The sequence below is a fragment of the Propithecus coquereli genome, unplaced genomic scaffold (genome assembly GCF_000956105.1).
Source record: "Propithecus coquereli isolate 6110/MARCELLA unplaced genomic scaffold, Pcoq_1.0 Scaffold1, whole genome shotgun sequence".
In the NCBI taxonomy this organism is placed as follows: domain Eukaryota; kingdom Metazoa; phylum Chordata; class Mammalia; order Primates; family Indriidae; genus Propithecus; species Propithecus coquereli.
The window spans coordinates 20878040-20903902 of NW_012133857.1; the positions used below are offsets into that span (position 1 = coordinate 20878040).

Here is a 25863-nt window from a genome sequence, read left to right on the forward strand (position 1 = left end):
GCTTACTACAGAGCTACAGTAATCAAGACAGTGTGGTACTGGCCATAGGGACAGATATTATAGATCAGTAGAATTAGAACTGAGAGACCAGAAAAAAATTCTTACATATCTGGTCAATTCAATGGGGAAAGAATAGTCTTTTCAAACAATGGTGCTGGAACAACTGGATATCCATACAAAGAAATGCAGGCTGACCCATACCTCAGACCATATACAAAAAATTTAGCTCAAAAATAGATATAGAACTAAATTTAAAAGCTGAAACTATAAAATTCTTAGAAGAAAACATAGGAGTAAATTTTTTAGCCTTGGATTAGGCAATTTTTTCTTAGATATAATACCAAAAGCATAAGCAACAGAAGAAAAAAACATTAATAGATAAAGTGTACTTCATCAAAATTAAAAACTTTTGGGCTTCAAAGGACACCATAAGGAAATGAAAAGACAACCTACAGAATGGGAGAAAATATCTGTAAATCATATATCTGATGGACTTTTATCCAAAATAAATACTAATAACTCTTACAACTGACCAATAAAAAGATAACCCAATTAAAAAATAGGCAAAGGATTTCAATAGGTATTTCTCCAAAAGAGATATACAAATGGATAATAAGCATATGAAAAGATGCTGATTAGACATTAGAGAAATGCATATTGGAATCACAGTGAGATACTACTTCATACCCACTAGAATGGCTTTAATACAAAAGACAGTTAAGAAGTGTTGACTAGGACATGGAGAAACTGAAACCCTCATATGTTGCTGATGGGAATGTAAAATGGTGCAGCCACTTTGGAAAACAGTTTGTCATTTTCTTAAAAGTTCGACATAGAGTTCCATAAAACCCAGCAATTCTTCTCGTAGGTATGTATACCCAAAAGTATCGAAAACACATGCCCACACAAAAACTTGCACACAAATGTTCATAGCTGCATCATTTATAATAGTCAAAAAGTAGAAACCACTCACATGTCTATCAACTGATAAATGAATAAACGAATATGGCATATCCATATAATAGATTCAGGTATAAAAAGGAATGAAGTGCTACAATATGGATGAACCTTGAAAACACTATGCTGAGTGAAGGAGGCCAGACACAAAAGACCACATATTGTATAATTCCATTTATATGAAATGTCTAGAATAGGCAAATCCATAGAGACAGAAAGTAGATTAGTAGTTGCCAGAAGTTTGGGAGGAAGGGTAATGGAGAGTGACTGCTACTGGGTATGGGGCTTCTTTGAGGGAGATGAAAATGATCTAAAATTACATAGTGGTGATGGGTGCACAACTCCATGAATAAATAAAAACCACTGAATTGTACACTTTAAAAGGATGAATTCTATGTTGTGTGAATTCAATCTCAATAAAGTAGGTATTAAAACAAAGTCACCCCATGGGATCTCTGGATCCGGGGAAGAATCTATTTGTGAGTTAGTAAGCACACAACACTCTTAGGAAATTCATTTTCATAGAATCTGAGCTGCAAATACCAAGTGGAGAAAATGCCAATTACTGGAACCCTTTCACTATGACCATGAACTTCCTTTTTAAAGGTGTCTCTGAGAGACAACTCCATTCCGATTGTAAATTCATTTTGAAATGAGGCAGACTACCATATACCTTCAATATTTTTATATCCTTTTAAACTAAGATGATCACATTCACAAATGTGAGCCATACATGGTAAAGATCACGTGGGTTGTTAGAGATACAACATTCTATTGGTCTGAGTTTTGATACTGAAGTCAAACTTCGCTGCACAAATAGGAAGCAAAGCCTTTCTTTGTGCCTTCATCCCCTCACCAAAAATAAGGCTCCTTCCCCTTCTTCATTTCTTTGAAGTGATTGCTCTGAGCAGTCTCCCTAGCTGTATAATGGAGCAGTAATTTCTCATAGGGTTCCTATGAAGAAGAAGAGGCATGTCTTTTGCTTTGTACCTGCAAGTGAGCAGCTAGAAAGGGTCTCCTGAAATAATCCAAATGGTTTCTGGGAACTGCCTTATACTAAAAGCCTCTTAAATGAAGAGAACGGATGAGAGCAAGTCCCCTGCTCTCCCTTCAAACTTTGGTTTCTTTGTTCCTTTTATTATTTCCTGGTATTATTAGAGAGCACTATTTTTTTAAGGCAGTGTACTTTGCTGAGTGGCCATGTACTTCAAGTTCATTTATGCCTGAAGTTTCCAAGCTTATCTTTGTGCACTGGTTTTATTTCTACAGAAAAATAAACAGATTGAAAATAAACAATTTTATGGACATATAAGATGATAGACCCTATCTAATAGAAGGCGGTGGCCAAGAAATTAGGGAGAAAACTGAGAGGAATGCTTCTCAAAGACTTGTTTCTGTTTTTGAAAGCTCCATATAGGCATCAGTCAAGTGAAGCAGCATTGTATAATAAATCTATAGGGCTAGTTGATCAGCTACATTCAAATTCATTACCACAACCCAAGGAAAAAAATCACAATCAGGTAGAACAAGAACATTTTCTTGTTTTAAAAGTATTTTAAAAAATGAAAAACATGCAAAAAAACTACTGAAACTTTTAGCCTAAATCACCACAAAGCAAATCCATTTTCACTAAGCGATTTACTATGTTATTGTGTATTCACACATATGCACACATACATGTGATATAAAAAGAACACACATTTCAGTTTTATCTTGGGATATTTCTTGAATAGAGGTTATCGCTTTTATAAGACTTAACACGTTTATGCAGCATAGCATGTCGAATAAGTGTTCTAGAGTCAATCCAAGTTCAAGTTTTACCTCCTCAACTAATGAGCTGTTGCACTCACTTCAACTGCATAACCATTCTAAACCTCAGCTTCCTCATTTGAAAAATGGGGATGATGATAGTCCTTATGTCTCAGGATCATTGTGAGGATTAAATGAAATGCTTCATGGAAAAGGACTTGGTGACTGACACATGGTAAATGTTCAAGAAATATTAGCTACTTCTATTTTGCCAATGATAATGGTGTATATATGTCTATTACCTGGGCTAGGTAACAACTAATCCACTCTAACTTGCTTAGAACATAATTGAACCAAGCTTTAACCCTGTAACATATAGAGAATACTTAGGACATCATACATAGACAAAATCTTTAATGTTCAGAAATATGGAATATAAGTGTCACTTGTTTTGCATAGCCTCATTTCTTTTCTAGTTTCTAAGTGTAGCTTATAGGGGAATTGAAGGAAGAAAAGTACTAATGCAGGAAAGAAAAAATCAATCTGATGGACATGAATACAGCCACCAAACTAGCCTAGGGATTTATTCGATGACACTGCTTTACTGTTAACCTTCACTCATATCATTTATTATTTGGGGAATTGCTGCAGAGAGACCAGAAAGTGAATAGAATAATGATGCTTTTATGGCTCCTAATGTAGATTGTTATTGAAAATCTGTCAATTTTACTGGCAAGCTTTTGGCTCAAAACTAAGATCTTCATATATAATTTGCAGGCAGTGATAACTAAATTATGGGACACAACTAGGAAATAAAAATAACTATTATGATGAAAATTACATAATTATCTTTCTCATTAAAAACATGAGGTATTCTATTATCCTTGGGATGTGCTGTATACTCTTCACCAGCTGCTGTTACCAAACTAAAATACACCGGAATAGGAAAGAAAATATATTACTGATTACAGAAATGATGGAAATAGATACTACTAAAAATGTGTGCAAAGTGGAACAGAATAGAACATAGCAGGATGTACTGCCCACATATGTAAGCCACAGCGAACCACTTACAGATACTTCAGGGATTGGTCTCAACTTTTCCCCTGAGATTTCTTTTAGGGAGGTTTTGTTTTGCGAAGCTGGCACTTGAGCTGGTAGGTCCTCTGCTTTGATAAGAGGGTCTGGAGTTTCCTGAGAGGATCCACACCTTCTTCCAGGGGGAGAAAGGCATGGTGTAGGCAACAAACTAGTTTGAAAGTCGTTTCTATCTATTTGCTTCGCCAAGGAATTCTGGCTTTCTTCTGCTTCTGCTTCCATGGAGGCACTTTTTAGACATCCTTTACTGGTCCGTCTTGCTGCCTTCCCCGGCATGCTCTCTAATGTTAGCTGAGTTAACCCTGAAGGACTAGTTGTTGGGCTTGGAGAACCTTGGAAACTGTGGTTACCCTACATTGGGGAACAAAGTAAGAATCTTTTTGAGCAGAAATTTGTGGCGAGGAAGTTATTGAGCACAAGTTCTTAATAAGTTCATTATTCTATGAATAAAACAAAAGTATATATATATATATATTTACAATAATCTTCAAAGAAAAATATGAGTAACTAAAAATACCAATGCAAATAGATATAAGTAATTTGCCAAAATGTCCTGCTATATGGTATCTGGTCTGGATAAGGCATATTTTTTTACTCACAAATAACAAGAGAACATTTAAAGAAATAGTTACTAATATTCATTCCAAAGAATGTCTAAATGAAGAGGACCCACAGAAAGTTACCTAAAACATCTAAGAATCACATACATTGAGTTTGTAATAAGCTAACTCCATGGGAAGAGAAATAACTAAAACTGATGGTAGTTACTCGATATAAGCAGAGAAATGGTACTGTAAATATTATACAAGTGGATCTAGCAAAGCATTTTTGCCTTATTATTGGTCAGTTTTATTATCCAAGACCAATACATAATGGAACATGTTTTATAAAGTATTTTTCTTACATGAAGATTTCAATTATAGAAAGTGTATTTTTTTCACAAAATATGAACCTCATTAAATATAATTGCTTGAAAATTTGAAAGTGAAGGCTAGAATTTTACAGGTGTATAGTTCTGTGATTATCCATAGGAAAGCAAAAGTTTAAATTCTTAAAATCTGAGAAGGAAGCATTACATACATAAAATCAATGGCCATGAAAGTAAATAATGAAAACAAGAAATGTGGTGCCATTTCAATTGGTATTCTGTTATAAAATAGTACGTTTAAAGAAATAACTCTGTGATCACTGCATGTACCTGTCATGGTAGATTTTTTCCAACTTGACTCATTTATTTAGATATATAATAAATAAATGGGTGCTAAATAGAGAAAAAAATAAAAGCAAAGTATATTTTAAAGACACTATTTGGTATCTGACAATGTCTATCGTAACATTCAGTTTCAGTAAGCTATTGCTCCACACTTCCATTTATAGCCATACAAAACCAAATATCCAGTTATTCCCAAAGTTCATCATTTTTAAACAAGATATTTGGGTGACTAACTGGATTGTTCAATTTCTTCTTGAATGTTTGGCCATCATACACACTTGACATAAAAAAACTGGTCTAAGGTGAAATTTCCCTTTCAAAAAAGGTAAAGTATGTTTAAAGGTAAGAGAGCTTGCTCTGGGTTGGGCATGGGACAAGGGGGAGATTTATGAAAGCTCTTCATTAGAAAGGATCTGTGTTGTCTATCATTGCTCTAGTTCTCTTCCTTTCTTCCTCATCATGGGCCAAGTATTGTACTAGGCGCTGCAGATGTTGGGAATATAAATGGTAGACCACAACACAATCTCTGCCATCCAGGGACTATATACTGAAGGCAACAAGGAGTCAGTGTGTGATTTGAAGCAGGGGAATGCCACAATGACACAAAATAGAAGGCATGGGTATGAGTTTGTGAATATCATTTGTGGAGTGTTTGGGGTGGTTTGTGGAGACAGCAGAAATGGAGGCCAATCAGTAGACTAATGTATTGTTATTAGAAATACTGAGGTGCCTATGTTAAGGCAATGGCAGTGATGATGGAGAAACTGGCCTGATTTGTGAGCTCAAATTAGTATGTCAAAGGCAGAGTATGTCACACTTAGTAATTCTGGAAATCTCTCAGATTTAGGTGATCCCTAACCCTGTTGTGTTATAATTTTTTCTTTTTGTGGGAAGTAGTTGGGATTAGTAGACTACAGTGTACTCAAGAAAGGTACATTTGGGTCTTAAAACCCCTCCTAAGAAATAGCTTACCTATCTGTAGTAAAAGATGAGAAGTGCAGACTATAAGGTTTGTTCATAAACATTTCTTCTTGGTACTCACATTTTTTTTTTTTTTTAGTTGTCCAATTAATTTCTTTCTAATTTTAGTAGAGACGGGGTCTCGTTCTTGCTCAGGCTGGTTTCGAACTCCTGAGCTCAAACAATCCGCCCGCCTCGGCCTCCCAGAGAGCTAGGATTACAGGCGTGAGCCACCGCGCCCGGCCTTGGTACTCATCTTGAGTGTAAATTATCTTTGTCTATGCCAGCTTGATCTTCTGGTACATATATATACATACGTATGTATGTATGCATGATGGAGAAACTTATCTTTCAAAGTCCCATGTAGGGTAAAGAAGAGATGGTGATTGGGTGTCAACCCATGGGCCCTTACTTTGTGGTTCCATGTGACAACATAAGAAGGATGAGAATATTTCTGCACTTGCAACAGTAACTGTGTAGCCTCAGCTTCAGACATTGCGTAACCCTCTCTGCTGTAAGCCACTTACTGAGTGAGTGCCCTTCCCTACCACTTTGGGTACCCCAAGCATGTTCATATGGTTGAAGATCCCTGCCTTCAGGCAGAAAACTGGAAAGAGTGTCAGAGAGACCTGAAAAATGCCCAGTGTTCTAAAGCACTAGGGAATGGAGTAGTGACTCTCGCAATTTTTTTTTCATAGAGATTAAAAAAAAGAATCAAAGTTTAGTCTTGTTTTGAGACGAAGGTAAACAAAAAATATAGCAAACATCTCCCTGGTCTTAGTTCTAAGAAGGTATTGGTGGAACTAGCATAGATGTTTTTTAATTTGGTCTGGCTGCTAGACAGTGCTATCTTTTCCCCAAATTTTTTTAAACAATTAGTTTAATTTCTTATAGTTGATACATACAACTGGCAGTGGGACTTCTCTGATAAAAAGATTCTCTATGCATTCATTTCTGTAGTATCTTCATAATAAAAAATAAAGACGTATTTTGTACATGATGTGGGTAGAAATTAAAATTTTTTGCAATCAACATTAATTCAATAAATATTTATAAAGCTCCTACTCTGTGTAAGGCATTTTCTAGACCTTACAGAAGATACGCAGGTGAGAAGGACACAGACACCACCCTCAAGAGGTGTAAAGTATAATGGCTGAGAGAAGGTACCTAGAAAGCAATAACATCACAAGGTAGAAGGCAGTAATGTCATTTTAAAAATTTTAGATGTACTATTTTGGGAATTTAGAAAACCACATGTTTGCTATATCATTTAGAAAACACTTTAAATGCATTTGGTAAGAAGTCTGTTTTTCCACCTGTGGTGGGTCAGAGTACAGCCTTTTCTTCCTTCCAGTAGTTTACTTAGGTGTAAAACATTTCTCTTTGCTTGGCATGAGCAGTGCTTATATACCTGAAAATATTCATGAATATGTGCATGGGCATTCATTTCACATTTTTCCTAAGACATACTCTGGCTTGGAGATGAGCCGAGAAGCAGATGGATTTAGTTGTGTACCCTGGTGAGCATTCTCCTGAATGCACGGCATTTCCACAGTAATATGTTTCCATGCTATTCTAAATATATGGAAAGGACAAAAAACTGGAGAATCTAAGCAGGGTACAACAGGCTTGTTTACCTTGGCTGCTCAGAACCACTAATTCTGGTTTACCCCAGATTCCAAACGAGAAATTGAGATGACTGAGAAAAGAAAGATGATATATGAGACTAAATTTAAGTAATATTTGGTTTGCCTTGGGTCAGCTTCTCATTTACAGAGGAAATGAATGGAGAATAAGAATAGTACAGTATTTACTAGGAGTGGAGCACTGGCAAAACCCTATTCCTTTCGTTAGTAATACTTTTGCCTCTTTTATAAGGTAGAGATGATGTTTGTTGATTTCACATATGTAATTCATTTGGGCTTAACATGTTTTTGGATTAATTGTTTTCTATATAACATATAAATATGATATATGCATAAGAAGTTAGCTTACTATGATCTGATTGAAAAGAACCACTTTTTGCCTTTTGGTTTATCATTTAGCTACTGAAAACCTGTACAGCAATTGAATATAATTTGTCAGAGTAGCAAAGAAGTTGTCATGCCATTTTCACATTCCAATCATCTGTTCATCTGTTTCTCAGAAGAACAAATACAAAATGCTTTTGATTTAACTTAGTATATATTTTTTTAAAAGTCCCAAATCTCTTGAACCGTTTGTCTTCTGGGCTCAGAAACATTTGTTTGTTAAATATTAAATCACGCCCCAGTGCCAGGAACATCAATAGAATTTGCCTGATTAACTGTAGCACAGCATATGTACACCGAAGATGAGAATGATTTCCCCAAGGAGCCAGCACTTCCTCTGTTGAACTACATTTCTTAAAAGGACATGCAGATGGGCATTTGGACAATAATTTCAGCCGCATAAAATGGATTGCTCTTGCTGAGTTGTTATTTTAAAAAGATAATTTTAATGACTCTTGAGGGCCACCTACTTGGAGCAGATGGGACCCAGGCTCTTTGTACAACTTTAATGTTGAACGAGTCAGGATAGAACTCTATTCTAGCCTTTGTAAAAGTGAATGATCATATTTATTTACATTTTAATTGAGTTTTTTTAAATTCAGTCCACCATGAAAAATAAATCTTACATAACATTCTCAAAAGTTCTGTAATGAAATACATCTGTAATATTCCGAACATACTTTTAATAGTAGTTTTGAATTTGCAATTGAAACTGAGTCAGCATGGGTTTTTACTTTTGTCCAATGTTTTAGTGACTACATGTGTGAACTGACAGCACCTTTTAGTTGTACAAAGCACTAGGAAAAATAGAGACAGTATAGGTTTATTTCTGTTGTCAACTAAAGGACACAGTTACTTGCACAAACACAGCTAAAGACAGTTATACAGAATGAAAAAATAATTTCTTTGATGATAACAAGAAGATCATTTAAAGGTATCTTAAATGTTTTCATAACAAGCATCCCCAAGAAGTACTTCTTCCTCTTAAATCTGCACTTCTACCTCTTAAATTTCATAGGAAACTATGAAAGTAATACAGTTCCCTCTGGGTGGCAAAGATAAGGGATGGTTGTGTTCTTATAATACATTTTATTAGTTTGTATACAAATAAAATGAAAGCAAGATGCTACAGTTTTTAACAAGTAACTAACCTGCAGTACACCTGATATTATGAAGGGTTGGCCAAATTATTTTTGCAACATCTTTACCTGTAGCCAATGATGCTTTATGGACAAATCATAGCAGAAGATACAGGCACCATATGGGAGGAGCAAACATCATCATATGAATATTTGGGGAAAATGATGAGACTCCTCTAATTGTTCAAGACAAAATGTATTTTTCTATAAGTAAGACTTCATGCTATTTTAACTGACAACACGTGAAAGACTTCTTGAGAAAACTCCTGTCCACAACCAAATGTTTATCTGCAAGATGTTTATCTTTTAGCAAAAATGGTGGAATGTCAGATTCCAAATACATGAGCATTTTATAAACTTCCTCGCCTGCCTATAACAATGCAAAGCCAAGTCACAGAGACCAAGAGACTCGTGACTGTTTCAGAGAAGAGCTTCAATAAATACTAATAAAGACATTTGGATATGAACAGCCTAAAAGGATTATTTATACAGAATAAATATTAAATTTTCCTGGTGGGTCTAGAGAATATGTTATATTATACTTCATAATATACAGGAATAAAAATGCAAGGCAATATACTCAAACTAGAGTCCTTCTATTTTTTTCTAACACATAAACTGACATTTAAAGTATTTAAAGGCTGTCTTGAATACTCCTGGATAGAGTTGGAAGGCATTCTACTAAGTAAAGTATCCCAAGAATGGAAAAACAAGCACCACATGTACTCACCATCAAATTGGTATTAACTGATCAACACATAAGTGCACATATAAGAATAACATTCATTGGATGTCAGGCAGAGGAAAGGGGGAGGAGGGGACAGGTATATGCATACACAAAGAGTGCGATGCGCACGATCCAAGGGATGGGCACACTTGAAACTCAGACTTGTGGGGGAGTGGGGAGGCAAGGGCAACATACATAACCTAAACATCTGTACCCCCATAATATGCTGAAAGAAAAAAAAAAAAGAAAAAAAAAGAAAAGAAAGAAAAAAAAAGAAAGTATTTAAACGCTACACAGAAATGTAAGAACCCTCATGTGGACTAAATATCCTTTCCATTGTGTGTATGTAAGTGTGCTTGAGAAACCAATCAAAAATCATTAGTCAAGTATGTAGGGGTGAGTGGTTTAAAGCATAATACTGTAATATATGCTATCAGGAAAAAATATAAAATTTTTTACTGAGTGCTAAAAAATGCCTTGAAAGCAACAACATTGGGAAAGCTGGGACGGAGGACTCAAACCGTCCTTTATATCTGTTGTTTGTCCATTTGTCCTTTGTAGGCTCCCACAGACTTAGATGGAGAGAAGATGTGAAAGTTTTCTAGCTAATCGGAACTCTATAGGTAGTCTTCATGTCCAAATACGGGTAATTCATGGGGCCCAAATATTCCAATTTGGATTGTTATACAAATTACCTGGCCTTGCAAATATCTGCTTCAGCACGTGTAACACAGCAGAGTTTGGGGGAAAAAGGACAGTATTTCTAGATGAAAATTTAAATTAGAGGAATGATAAAATAATATAAAGCTAACTATTTCGAGTTGCAATCCATATATATATACTGGAAGCCTGGTTGGAATAATAACATAAAATACAAAATAGAGACAATGACAGTAGCATGCTTTTGTTTCTTTCAGATGCTGCAATAACGTGAAAGGCACTCTATTTTAATAGCTTTCCTAAGATAATTTGTTTTACATGGTAGTCTTGATTTTATGGTTTACCATGAAATATCATTTCTATAGTGTGCTTTTCAAGTAAGAACAACTTCAAAATTAATTAAGAGGAATACTAGTATATATGGCTGCCTACAGAATAAAATATACATTAAAGTGAAGAGTAAGGCAAGAGCACATGCAAAAAATTTCATACTTTTGAGGCTCTCACACTAAGACCTCAGCTGTGAATTAATTACTAGCAACTTAAATTACAAAGACAATGTATCCAGAAAGAGGGCAAGATGGCCGACCAGAGACATTGCTTGCTAGAGCGTCCGGTCCCAGAGGGAAGAAAGGGTTTCAGATAAATGAGGGGGGAATGGGCACAGCTCAGGCAAGGTTCAGAGGAAGAAGTGCTGGCGCCTGCTAGGGACTTCAATGAGGGAAACTGTGAAGCAGAACAGGAAAAGGAAAAAGGAGAAAAGGTGTCGGCGAGGATCTAACCCGGAGAGGCTCGGAGCACAATGGAGGGTAAGGGGGATCCCATTTCTCCTTCCCACACACCTTCAGTAATCAGTGGGCTACTGAATTGTTTGGAAGCTTTTCCTTCCTTATGAACCCAAGTGCTGCTGCAACACTGAATTGTGTGGAGAACTAGTGTGATCCCAAATCTTGGACATTCTGTGCAGGGTTCCTTCCAGTGAGAGGGACTAGAGGAGTTGGGATCCTGGCTATCTTCCATTCAGACTCTTTACCTGCCCCTCACCCACCCCGCCCCGCAGACTGCAGCCAGGAGGGCAGATTGAGAATTTTGGGAGCAGCTGCCTCTCATCAGCTGCAGCATGAGTGGGGCCCACACCTTCCCCCTTGAGGACCTGCAGTGGACCCAGGGGTGCCTGGTCTGGGAGTTCCCTGCCTGCCGGCACTCCCTGGAGATGCATGCCAGGTCATACATGAAGGCGGTATCCTGTGCCCCAAGGACTGGAGTGGGCTGCTAGGGGCACAAGTGAGAGATATGAGAGCCTGACTTGGGAGGCTCTGGAGCCCACATGGGCAGAACTGATGGGAGAGTACAATGGGGGTCCAAGCTGCGGCCATCTGCTAGAGTGCCCATCCCATTCCCCCACAGGAAAGTCAGACTCAGGCAGGTCCCCTGGCATGAAGTTCCCAGCCCACCTCGCCATTGCTGCCAAGCAGTGCATTTGGGTGCCCATTTGCAAACAGCCTTTCCAGTTCAGAGAGGCTGTTTTGGCTCCTCTCCCAGGGGCTCGGGATATGACCTTTGAGCCCTGCCAAGACTTTGCACAGCCTTCCAGGCTCCCCCAACCTAACCACACCCAGCCTTGCACCCCAACACACCTTGGTTGTGGTGGAGAACAAGCAGTCTCCTGGGAGCCACAGGGCCCCTCCCACGGCCTGGGGCATTCAAGTGCTTTTCCTAAGGGGCTAAAGCCTATTACGGGCACAAAACAACATCTCTGGGGTTGGCTCTTTCCTGCAAGCATCAACCACTGACAGGGACAACAAATGTATAGCTCATTACGGCATTTACTGACTCAATAAAACAGGGTGTGGCCAATTCTTACGAGCACCATCCACCAACTCAGAGATTAAGTTAGGGGTCCCAATACAATTTACACTGCTGGGAAGAGGGGAAGACAATGGAATAGAAACAACCCAAGTGAGCACTGTTTTTTAGGAGAGAAATAAAGTTGCAGGTATCTCAAGCTGTGAGAGGTTTCCCTTATCCACTGCAGACCTCTGGGCTGTTCGGGGAGCTTCTCAGAGTCTGTGCAGAGACATTGCACCAAAGAACAGATGCAGGACAGATCTGGTGGCTGCCAATCCTGCGTTTCTGCAACCAACATCATCCTGATTGCTCTGGTGCATGAAGCCAGGTCTTTCTCAGGACTTAGCTGTCCGGAGCCATGAGGCCCGGCAGCTGCTTATCCAAGATGGCCGCGAGCCATGTGGATCGGCCTGCTTATCTAAAATGGCCGACCGAGCCCGCGCATTTGCAAAAGCCCGCGAAAGAGCTTGTAAGTTTCTATTTACCCATTATGACGTAGCCTTTGAAAGCCGCCTGAGGGTTTCCTTATATGGAAATCCTTTGGCTAGAAAGCCAGAGCCTCGGAAAGCACCGCCCCTTTACTGTTACTTCCTCTTTCTGCCTTACTTAAGCCTCTGCCCTACTGCCAATAAACGAGACTTGATCAGACTCCTGTCTTGTCTCCATTTCTTGTGTCTCCTACCTCTCCCAATTCCCACTCCCTCCTCCAGGGTCCGCGTTGACTACCCCGCGGGTCGGGACACTTAGCCTTACAGCAATAGCCTTTGTATTACCTCCCTTCTGCTCCCTCCCCTGCCAGACTGGGGAGGGAGCAGAAAGAACAGAAGCTCCCCCTGTGACTGGGAGCTGAGCACGCCTCCTCCCCTGCATGGGATCTGAGCCTCAAATGCCACAGGCACCACCTAGGAAGTCTTGGGTGACAACCTCTGCAGGTCCTAGGCATGGAGGGAGAACCATGGCTAGAGGCCTGTGGCCGACCAACAGCTCTGGTCTGCCTGTGTGGTCCCTGGGCTGCTGAGACAAATCCCTGCCTGCATGACTGGGCATCAGGAGTCTCCACACCCTCCATATGTGTGGCTCTACCCCAATAATCCCCAGAGCCAGCTCTGAAGTTGTAGCTGTGCCCAAGCCCAGTGCTCTGCCCCTGTAATTCCAGGGCCCCTACCAGGCCCGCAACACCAGCCCTGAGATTTCAGAATTGATCCTAGGCCCCAAGACACCATCACTGAGTCCCACCACTGCCACTAGGCCAATGGAACCTCCCAAGGTCCAACACTTCCTCAGCCCTGAGCAGCCGTTACTTCTGGACTTGGTTTGAGCAAATGCCCACAGCCTGGTCATCCATGACCACTGCTTAAATAGACTCACCCAACTGCTACTGTCACCTCTACTGGGTTCCCACAGCCAGAGCAATCCCGCGCAACAGCTGCCAAGGAGAGGGTTGTAACCAGCCCCCAATGTGAACTTCCAACAACGAGAATGTCCCTTCAACCCACACGAAGATCATCCAACACTAGCTCGAACTGTGACAATCACAAGGGAGTGGGTTAAAACAGAACAGCTGCACTACAGGCTCTCAGTGCACCCGTCTCTCCCCTGATGGGTCAACATTCCAGAGTAGGACACAAAAGCTCCACCTAGGGTCCTCCCCTTCCCCTAACAGGAGAATTCACAGCAAAGGAGAACAGGTGCCCTGCAATCCTATTCTTCTGAGAGAGCTGAGAGAAGAAGAGCCAGATGAGAAGAAACCAGCAAAAGAACCCTGGCAACATGAAAGAACAAAATAGTTCAACACTTGCAAGGGAACACAATGGAGATACAGTAGTGGACTCCAACTACAAGGAAATTGCCAAAATGGAATGGAATTCAGAATATGAAGGGCAAATAAGAGGAAGGGAACTGAAGAGAAAGTTGAAAACCAACAAAAAGAAGCCCCCCAAAATTTCAGGAAATCAATAAAAAAGTTGCTAAAGAGCTAGAAAACATAAAAACATAAGAAAGGAAATAATAGAACTTAAGGAAATGGAAGAGTCATCTAAGAAACTTCAAAACACAGCAGAAAGCTTCAACAACGTATTAAACCAAGGAGAAGAAAGAAACTCAGAGCTTGAAGAAAAGGCTCTCGAGATAACCCAGTCATGCAAAGAGGCATAGAAGAGTATAAAAAAGTCTGAGCAATCACTGAGAGAGGTATGGGACTATGTGAAGTGAACTAACATTCGAATTATAGGTATCCCTGAGGGAGAAGAAAGAGCTAAAACATGGAAAACCTATTTGAGGGAATTATTGAGGAAAATTTCCTGGTATCACCAGAGTTTCAGACATTCAGATACAAGATGGACATCGAACACTGGGAAGATTCATAGCAAATAGGACATCTCCAAGACACATGGTAATCAACCTGGCCAACGTCAAAATGAAGGAGAAAATTCTGCATGCAGCAAGATGAAAGCAACAAATAACTCACAAAAGAAAACTTATCAGGCTAACTGCAGACTTCTCAGTGGAAACCTTACAAGCCAGAAGGGAACAGGGCCCCATCGTCAATCTTCTGAAACAGAACAACTGCCAACATAGAATTTTGTATCCTGCAAAACTAAGTTTCATAATCGATGGAGAAAATAAGTCTTTTCCAGACAGCATATACTGAGAGATTTGCCATGACCAGAACTGCCCTGCAGGAAATACTCAGAACAGCATTATACATGAATCAGCACAACAAATACCTACCAGTGTAAAATCACCCAAAAAACTCCCAAAACTCACAACTCATATAAACAATAGCACAGGAGGGAAAACAAGCTCCCCTCAAAAGATATAGGCTAGCTGAATGGATGAAAAAACACAACCCAAATATCTGCTGTCTCCAGAAACACATCTAAACCAAAATGATGCACACAGACTCAACGTGAAAGGATGAAAAAAAGATTCCACACAAATGGAAATCAAAAGAGAGCAGGTGTAGCCATTCTCATATCAGATAAAATTGACTTTAAGCCAACAAGGGTAGAGGAAGAAAAAGAGGGTCATTATATAATGGTCAAGGGAGTATTCAACAAGAAGACATAACAATTCTAAATATATACACACCTAATACAAGAGTTCTCAAATACATAAAGCAAATTTTACTAGAGCTAAGCAAAAAAATAAATAGCACCATCGTAATTACTGGAGACCTTAACACCCCATTGTCAGAGCTTGACAAATCATCAAAGCAGAAAATAAGTAAACAAACAATGGACTTAATCTGGACTCTAAACCAAATGAACCTAACAGAAATTTACAGAACATTCTACCCCAAAATTACTGAACATACATTCTTCTTATCAGCACATGGTACATTCTCCAAGATTGATCGTATCTTAGGCCACAAAATAGGTCTCAACAGATTTTAAAAAATCAAAATCATACCATGTATCTTCTCAGACCACAGTGGAATAAAACTAGAAATCAATCACAAGGGAAACACAAAACTACATAAAATCATGGATATAAACAACCTGTTGCTGAGTGATTACTGGGTCAATAATGAAATTAAGATAGAAATCAAACGATTCTTTGAACCGAACGACAATGGGGACAGAAGTTATCAAAATCTATATGACACAGCAAAAGCATTCCTCAAGGGAAAATTCATAGCCTTAAATGTCTACATCAAAAAGACAGAAAGATCACAAATTAACAACCTAAAGTCACACCTCAAGGAACTAGAAAAGAAAGAACAAACTGGATCCAAAGCCAGCTGAAGAAAAGCAACAACGAAGGTCAGAGCAGAACTAAATGACATGGAAACCAAAAAAATAATACAAAGGATCAATGAAACAAAAAGTTGGTTATTTGAAAAGATAAGTAAAATCAACAGACCTCTTGCCAGATTAACCAAGGAGAGAAAGGACCCAAATAAACTCAATCAGAAATGAAAAAGGAGACATTACAACTGATACCACAGAAATATAAAATATCATCCATAAATATTACGAAAATCTCTATGCACATAAACTAGAAAATGTAGAGATAATAGACAAATTCCTGGAAACACACAACCTCCAAAGACTCAATCAGGAGGAAACAGCACTCTTGAACAGACCAACAATGAGCAGTGAGATCAAAGCAGTAATTAAAAAAACCTTCTAACAACAAAAAAAACCTGGACCTGATGGATTCACAGCTGAATTCTATCAGATCTACAAAGAAAAGTCAGTACCCATACTATAGAAATTATTCCATAATATTGAGGAGGAGGCAATTTTCCCCAGCTCTTTCAAGGAAGCCAGTGTCACCTTGATACCAAAGCCAGGAGAGGACATAACAAAAACAGAAAACTACAGACTGATATGCCTTATAAATATAGATGCAAAAATCCTCAACAAAATACTAGCAAACCAAATTCAACATCAAAAAAATAATCCATCAGGACCAAGTTGGCTTCATCCCAGGGATGCAAGAATGGTTCAACATATACAAATCAATAAATTTGATTCATCATATAAAGAAAAGCAAAAACAAAGATCATATGATCATCTCTATAGATACAGAAAAAGCATTTGACAAAATTCAGCACCCTTTCATGATAAAAACTCTCAACAAACTAGGTACAGAAGGAACATATCTCAAAATTACAAAGGCCATTTATGCCAAACCCATGGCCAGCATCATACTGAATGGGGAAAAGTTGAAAACATTCCCCTTAAGAACTGGAACAAGACAAGGGTGGCAACTGTCACCACTACTATTCAACATAGTGCTGGAAGTCCTAGCCAGAGAAATCAGGCAAGAGAAAGAAATAAAGAGTATGCAAATTGGGAAAGAGTACGTTAAAGTATTGTTCTTTGCTGGCAACATTATCTTGTACCTAGAAAACCTCAAAGACTCCACCAAGGGACTCCTGAAATTCATAAATAAATTCAGCAAAGTCTCATGATACAAAATCCATGTACATAAATCAGTAGCATTTCTATATACCAATAACAGTCAGGCTAAGGGTCAAATCAAAGACTCAATACCATTCACAACAGCTACAAAGAAAATAAAATATCTAGGAATATACTTAACCAAGGAAGCGAAAGATCTCTACAAGGAGAATCACAAAAACACTGCAGAAAGAAATCCTAGAGGATACAAACAAATGGAAAAACATATTATGGATTGGCAGAATCAACATTGTTAAAATGTCCATACTACCCCAAGGGATTTACAGATTCAGTGCAATCCCCCCAAAATATTGACATCATACTTCACAGATCAGAAAATTCTATGCTTTGTTTGGAACCAGAAAAGAGCCCAAATAGTCAAGCAGTCTTAAGCAAAAACAATGAATCTGGAGGCACTACATTACCAGACTTTGAACTATACTATAAGCCTGTAGTAACCAAAACGTATGGTATTGGTGCAAAAATAGAAACATCAACCAATGGAACAACAACAACAAAAAAAATAGAAGACCCAAATATAAAAACACCTACCTACAGCTAACTGATCTCTGACAAAGCAGACAACAATGTACATTGGGGAAAAGAAGCCCTATTCAATAAATGTTGCTGGGAAAATTGGAGAACCACATGCAGAAGAATGAAACAGGACCCCTATCTCTTACCATTTGCAAAAATTAATTCAAGATGGATAAAAGTCTTAAATGTACGGCATGAAATCATAAGAATTCTAGAAGATAATGTAGGAAAAACTCTTCTAGATATCGGCCTAAGTGAAGAATTTATGAATAAGACCCCAATGGCAATCATAGCAACAACAAAAATAAATATATGGGATTTGATTAAACTCAGAAATGTCTGCACAACTAAGGAAACAATCGACAGAGCAAATAGGCAACCTACAGAATGGGAGAAAGTATTTGCAAGATATACATCTGATAAAGGGCTAATAACCAGAATCTACAAAGAACTCAAGCAAATCAGCAAGAAAAAAACAATCCAAAAAATCCCATTAAAAAGTGGGCAAAAGACATTAATAGAAGATTTTCAAAAGAAGACAGACAAACAGCCATTAAATATATGAAAAAATGCTCAACATAACTAATCATCAGGGAAATGCAAATTAAAACCACAATGAGATATCACGTCACCCCTGTTAGAATGGCTTTTATTAAAAAGCCCCAAAACAATAGATGCTGACATGGATGCAGAGAGAAAGGAATGCTTATACGCTGTTGGTGGGACTGAGAAAAAAAAAAAAAAAAAAAAAAAAAAAAAAAAAGGAAAAGAAGTCTTTCTATCAAAAAGATACCTGCACTCAAATGTTTATTGCAGCACAATTCACAATTGCAAAAATGTGGAATCAACCCAAGTACTCATCAATTCAAATGTGGTAAATGTGTACCATGGAGTACTACTCAGCCATAGAAAAGGATGAATTAATGCCTTTTGCAACAATTTGGCTGGAACGGGAGACCATTCTCCTAAGTGAAGTATCTTAAGAATGGAAAAAAGACACCACACGTCCTCATTATTAAATTGGAACTAACCGATGAGCACACATATGCACAGAGGGAAGTAAAATTCAGTGCAAATCAAGCAAGGAGGAGGGAGGAGGAGGTGAGGGGCAAAAACCTACCTAATGGTACAATGAACAGTATTTGGGTGATGAGCACACCTATAGCCATGACTCAAGCATTCCAAATGCAAGCCATGTAACCAAAAACATTTGTGCCACCTTAATATTTTGAAATTAAAAAAAAAAACCCAAAAAACAATGTATCACTAAAAGCTATTTTAATTAGCCTTTACTAGTGTACTTTTCTTCTATCATAATAACGTGATTTGATTTTGCCTAGTTTATGTGCTACTAAATACATCTAATTTCCCTTTAAAAAATACCCAATAGTCTAACATCAAATAAAATCTTTTAATTACAAGTTATAAACTTTGAGCATAATAAGTAATATAATTACTCATTTATCCACCTTTATTTACAACATGACATTATGTTTTCCTTAAATATAATTACATAATGATATGGATATAATTTTCTAAAATAATGTAACTAATAAGGATGCCACAATTAACTAAACTGAGCTGTCTTCAAAGACTATATGTAAGTAAACATAATAAATGCATAATCCAATTTTCCATTGATTTATACAATTAATGAACCAGAGAAGTTATCCTACAGAAAAAGAAATAACCAAAAAATAAAAAAAGAAGAAGAATAAAACAAATCTGGCAAAGAAGAGATCATTACAAATTCTAGAACTTGTTTAAATATAACAGCATTTTTGTTGGTCCTATTTTTGTATCTTAGTTTGTATCTTGTTAGTCTCTTTAACGGCAAACCGCAAGGCTTGATAACATGGCAAGGCTTCGGTCCCTCTCTTTGGCTGCCACTTTTAGCAGGCTCTGACTAAAGGGCAAGGGCAGGCGTTAGCAATGAGAGGGTTCCATCATAGACTATAGCCATATGCTACTTGCAATCCTGATGGCAATGGCAAAGGAATGACCAGATAGCTATGTCAGCGAAAGCTTTGGTAATGCATGATAAATTTGTTTTTAATTTTATGTAGTTGGTACTAAATACATGTCTGCGTAATAAACGTCAAAGGATGTCAGAAGTAGAGTAGCTATAGGAAAAGATCCTAAATTAATATATTCAGAGTTGGTATTCCTCATTTTCCCATAAAGCTCTATTGCTTCCTCTCAAGGCTTATCTTTCCTTAATGGAAGAGGTAAGTTCCTCATGAGGTGTCATTTAAAGGGCAGTTCCCCATAATACCTCCTTCATAGTTTTCCAGAGAACTACCATTTCCCACTTGCCGTGAAGTTTCCACTAGTAGAGTAATTCCTTTGGGTTAGGTAAGAAAGATGGTGCTGTGGACATGGGAAGGGAATGAGCTATCCCATTAATAAAATGATATAAATTAATTGATCAGATTAGCCAATTTATACCATGGAAGAATTAACAGCTGGGATGGGGACATTACCACGTGCTGAAGACAAATATCCATTTTAACCGTTTTTATAGCTTATGTTATAAGGGTGAAAAGGACAAATGTGTCCAATAGTAACATTTAAAATGCTGGCATCAAACGTACTATTCATGTATAAAGGAGTTTGTAGTAGATTTATGTTTGGTGTGACTATTTGTTTCATTAAACTCAGAAATAAAGTTATTGTGAAAAAAGGATCCTCCATGCACCTTGCTGAAGAAACTCATTAAAAGTTACAAAAAGCCATAATTACTGCCTAAACAATCCCACTATATCCTCAACTGGCCCCAAAGGTTAAAGCTATGGACTTTTTCTACATCCCACTGTCCAAAGGAGGATTCTTAATCAGTTATTGTTACTGTGCAAAGTTTTGTAGGCACACATAAAAATAGTTTTTCTATTTATTTCTCTAATTTCTATATAGAAATGATTTGTGTATATTTTTACTAACCCTAAACTTGACAGTATTCTGCTTTTAAAATAATTATTTCCAGAAAATATGAATGGCTACCATTAAGAATAAAGTCAAAGAAATTTCACATATGAATTCGTGTCATATGGGGAAAAAGTTATCATAATAAATTAAGTATTAAACAAATATTTCCAAACTATATTCAGTTCAATTTTTAATAAGTTTTTAAAAAACTTTTTATGAATTTACTAATTTATAAGACATATTTGTATTCTAAGTAATTCCAAACAGAAAACCTCCTGTAAGCCAAGTCCCAGCACTAATTCATGATTCATCATCTAAACTTTAATTGGCACAACTCTTGAAATTTTGGGACCATATGGAAAATAATGAGTCCTAACAGGTCTAAGGTGAAAAGATGGCATGGGAGTAAGGAAGCCAGAAAACCATCAATTCAGAATGCTTAGCAACTACAACACAATTTCCCCAGAGATCTAGAACAATGTGTTCTCAATGTTTTACTGGTCTTGCTATCATATATAAATAACTAAACTGCATATTATTTCTCATTTTGTGAGACAAAGATTAAAATGGAAAAACAAAAACAATCCAAAAATTGGTTTCCGTAATTAAAAATGAACTTGGCTGTTAACTAAAAAAAAAAAGCAGCAGTTTAGAGTTACCATAACAACCTGACGCAACTGTTGACTGACACAGAAATCTGTTGCATTTTTATAAATAGCAGTTGATCTCCCCTCTTTCATTTCAACTAGTTTTAGTGCTTATTGGAGCTAATGGAACAACTGTGCTTTAAAAGACTACTTCACTCATCAAGCAGTGTAAAAGACTACTTCACTCATCAAGCAGTGTACCTCTTCGCTGCTGTCACCACCATAAATATCATCCTCCAATTGGGTGTCACTCCTTGTCACACTGTTATTTTCTTTTAGATCCAAAATAAATGGAAGCTCCTCTGGGGACATATTCTGTGTCTTTCCATGAGGTGCTGATCGTGGTCTTGATGAAAAGGTGAAAATGTCCTTTGGAACAATCTGGGTTTCCTCTGCCTGTTGATCCTGTTCACTTTCCTTGCTGGCTTCTAGCCATAGGTGTGAAGTGTTGCAGGAGTCATCATCCAGAAGTAAAGACTGTCTTCTGGACACCAAATGGAGAACGTGACCATCATTTTCAGGAAATATCCACTCATCTGACATTTGGAAAAGATGACAAAAATTAGAGTAGTGCTCCATAAAAATTTTATTTTAGGCAGGTAGCTAGCTTAAAATTTCTTGATGTTGAAACATTTATCAAATAATGCAAAAGCCAAGGAAGGCAATTTATCCACCATCCTGTAACCTGCTAAACATTTGATCCAAAGATTAGTGCCTATAGCTACAGGCAACTCATTTGCACTTCCTCACCATCTGAGTTGAAGCACTGGCCAGAAAATTTATAAGTCTGAAATAATTATCACCTGTCTTGCAAGTTCTTTATAGCACAACCTCATTAATTTGACATTCCAGAGAGGGAAAATCTTCCAAGTTTAAAAGGGTTTGAGTTACTGGTATCTCTTTTTAACTGCAGTACTTAATCAGCTTCTTTAAATAAAATATCTGGTCATTGTTTGGATTATAAATCACGGAGAAGAGGAAATCATGAAAAGGCTGACAGTCTTTTTCTCTCCATTCTGCTGATTGAAACAGGACAATTCATGGTCTAAACTGAGTAGACTTTTCAAATCATAGTAAATCCGTAGAAAAGTTTGTTAATTGGAGTGATAGATTCTGCTGGGTAAAAAAGATCTTTATGTTTAAGTTTAGAAGAGAATGTTTTGACACTAAAATATTTTTGCACATGGTATTTGTTTTCTTTAAAAGTACTGTATATTACCACTTAGATATGTTTTTATCAAAGCTTCTTAAGACATCAATCTTTTATACCACAATGATCCAGGCAAATTGCAAAGGACAAATCTTTATAATGATATCATTAAAAGCATGCTTACTTTCTTCTTTAGAATGACAGTAGGAAAAAGTTGAGCACTTTCTCAATTTACTCTATTTTTCTTGAAATTTACTTTTTTGCAGCATTATTTTAACAGTGAAATCTTGCAAGAACTGTTCCGCAGAACCACAACGTGGACATGATAATTTTACACCTTATTTTTGAATCCTATTGTATCTATGATCATAATAAAAGTAACCAAGAGAGATCTAAGATATACTAACTCCAAAGCCTATACTACAAAAGCAAAACAAAAACAAACAAAAAAGACCTTTCATAAATGTAACATTGATGGCAGAAATAAAATGTTTTACAATTGCATTCAACTGTTTCTTAACCTAAGACTACCATTACATAACATAACTTGCTTGCAAAAAGGGTGATAGATGTACACTACTTAGAGAAAATCTATTAGGATCAAGGCTTTCATTATTCAGAGTCTGAAATAATGAACAGAGGGACAGAGCCTGTAGGTATATGGCCAATGGCAGGATGAATCTACTTCTGACCACCTTCACAGGCGATGTAGATGGTCCTGAATCACTGTAGCTTTGGGGCAGTGAACTAAACAGATTCACTGGGCTCACCTATTTGAGACTGCAAATCCCTTTGCATGGTGCTGGGCACATAGCAGCTGCTTTGGAAACACAGTAGGTGCTCCAAAAATGCTGTAAAAGGTTACAAAGGCCAATCCGTTACATTGGGTACGTGGATATGTGAAGAAATTTGGAGGAAAAGATACTAGGAATCTTCAATACAAACTTCAATGATTTGTATGACCTATTGCCAGAAATATTATTAACTGTCAAAAAGTCAAAGTAAAAGGAGTGTTGTATACTAAACTAACTCTAATTATCTCACTACCACATGCTTTTTTGGAATTTGTAGTTTTACCTCAAGTATTTCCATATCAATTGTAATGAATAATTTGGTGTGTTTTCTTAGGAAAATATGTAAATTACTGTGTAATCACAATATTGCAGCAAACAAGATAAATGCAAGAATGATCACCTAAACATCTAATTAGTTTTTCTACACAGTCAGATTTATGCTAGAGACACTAATTGCACCTAACATTTTAATGAAGGTTTCAACATTGCATAAATAAGACAGACAAACTACAAACAATTTTCATTTATTTTCCTTTTTCCCTTGCTCAAAAACAATTTGCCTTTGTAAAAGTAGCACACACCTGGTAGGCAAGATATGTTGATGGGCTCAATGCTCTCAGCTCCAACCATCTCCATTATAAAGAGGACTGAAGAAATGCAATAATAGATCATCTTTGGGGAGTGTGACAGTGTCATGGGAAAATGTCAAGTTTTAAACTTTCACTCTGAACAGGACAACCAGTGCATTAAAATTTTAAAATAAAAATACTCTTTCATCCATTAAAGTTTGACATAAAATTGAGGTGAAATAAGGAGAATTACAAAAATTTATAAGTTTTAGGAAATGGTTGCATTGCAGCTTTTCAAAATTACTGGATTTGAAATATTTAGCATATTTATATTTTATTAATTATCAACAAATATGGCGTAATAAAGATGCCAACCTGCTTGATCAGGAGACTGGGGTCCTAGAATGCTGGGGTTCGACATCTCTGTTCCTTGTTGGGACACAGTAGTGAGGACAGTTGTGGCTTTATCTTCACTGCTATTATTTCCTGAAGAACTCCCTTTATTAAAATAAATATTTTCCACTCTGTTACTTCTTTTGAACTTTATAAAAAATAATTTTGAAGAATGGTTTCATTTGCTATACTTTGCTATTTGATTATTCAAAAGCAAATTAGAGGTAATGATATGAATTATATGCATTTATTTTTTCAGTAGAATGTTTTAAGAAGAACTCAGCTGCATTTTTGTAGAGGTTCACCTTAAAATTCTTTGATATTTACACAAGGACATTTCAGATTTAAATTTTACAATATGTGGTAAAAAGAATTCCAAAACCCACATAATTTTTAAAGGGTCTTATATTTTTTCCTTTGGGTTTCACATAAAATGAAGTGTGTTTTCTTTAAATTATAATTCTTCTTAAACATGACTCTTTTAGACCAAGCTCTTTACTTCAGTACCTTAACAAAATGGATGCAGACATTATTGAAGAATTAATTTTTCTATTTACTCTTTTATAAAAACAACATGAAACCTAGTAGGGTGAATTTCAGCCAACCAAGAAACCTTACATTTTTGAGAAATTACAACAGATGTGTACATGATATACTTTGGGCTGTATTCAGGATAGACTAATCTATGTGTACATAAATCTATACATACATGCTTCAAATCTAGTATTTATAGGAATAACTATAATAGCTACCTATATTTGTCTAATGCTTTACTGGCTGCAAAGAGTTTAAATTTTAACCTACATTATAACATATGGCAAAGAATCCAAAGGGAGAGATAGCAAATGTAAACAACAATCTGACAAGAACCCAGTTTAAAAAGAAAAGACATAAATGAAACATGAAAAATTATAATAAAGTTCAATTTTAGTGAAGTCTACAGGCAGGAACTTCCTCTAGCACATTTGGGCGATTTTTAAAAACAATAATTTAAGCTTATTCAGCCTTTGAGAATAAAAGTAGGAAGTCCTTTATTTCTGTGGTACTGTATTTAATCCAGCAAATCTCTGTTAGGGCTCTAGAACAATTCTTTTGCAGAAAATTTGATTTCCATAATCCCTGTGGAACAGACATTTATATTTTAAATGAATTGGTTCATAAGCCTTTGAAATTTACAACCTGCAGAGAAAGATTCCATTGCCCTGTATAATAGACAGATATAAGATAGTATTGAAATAGTGCCATACCACTGGGTGTCTCTCTCCTTTCTCTGCTGGTGCTTTTTAACCGTAATCTTCTTCTGTTATTATTCTTATCTGTTGATGGTTCTTGAGGGGGATGTGGACGCATAATATGTAGATTGGCTGGTACATTTTCATAACAAAGAACAAAAGCCAGAACAGAAAGTACTATATGGATTAAAGTAATTCAGTAAATATAACTATTGCTATAATGAGAATATTCATGTATCATTTTGACATAATGTGAAATTGTATCAAAAACATAACTTATTTCTTTATAGAATATAGGTATTTATTCTTATTCCAATATTAGGAT

The 25863-nt window shown here is 36.9% G+C and overlaps 1 protein-coding gene across 1 annotated transcript in view; it reads right to left on the reverse strand.

Annotated features, from left to right (window-relative positions):
• LOC105814772 (chromosome unknown open reading frame, human C3orf67) overlaps positions 1-25863 on the reverse strand; it is a 331823-nt gene that overhangs the window by 73751 nt on the left and 232209 nt on the right. The window contains exons 10-12 of the mRNA XM_012649895.1: positions 25554-25670; positions 24289-24411; positions 21602-21936 (exon numbers count right to left, since the gene is read on the reverse strand). Coding sequence (XP_012505349.1) covers positions 21602-21936; positions 24289-24411; positions 25554-25670 — 575 coding nt within the window. The remainder of the gene's footprint in view (positions 1-21601; positions 21937-24288; positions 24412-25553; positions 25671-25863) is intronic.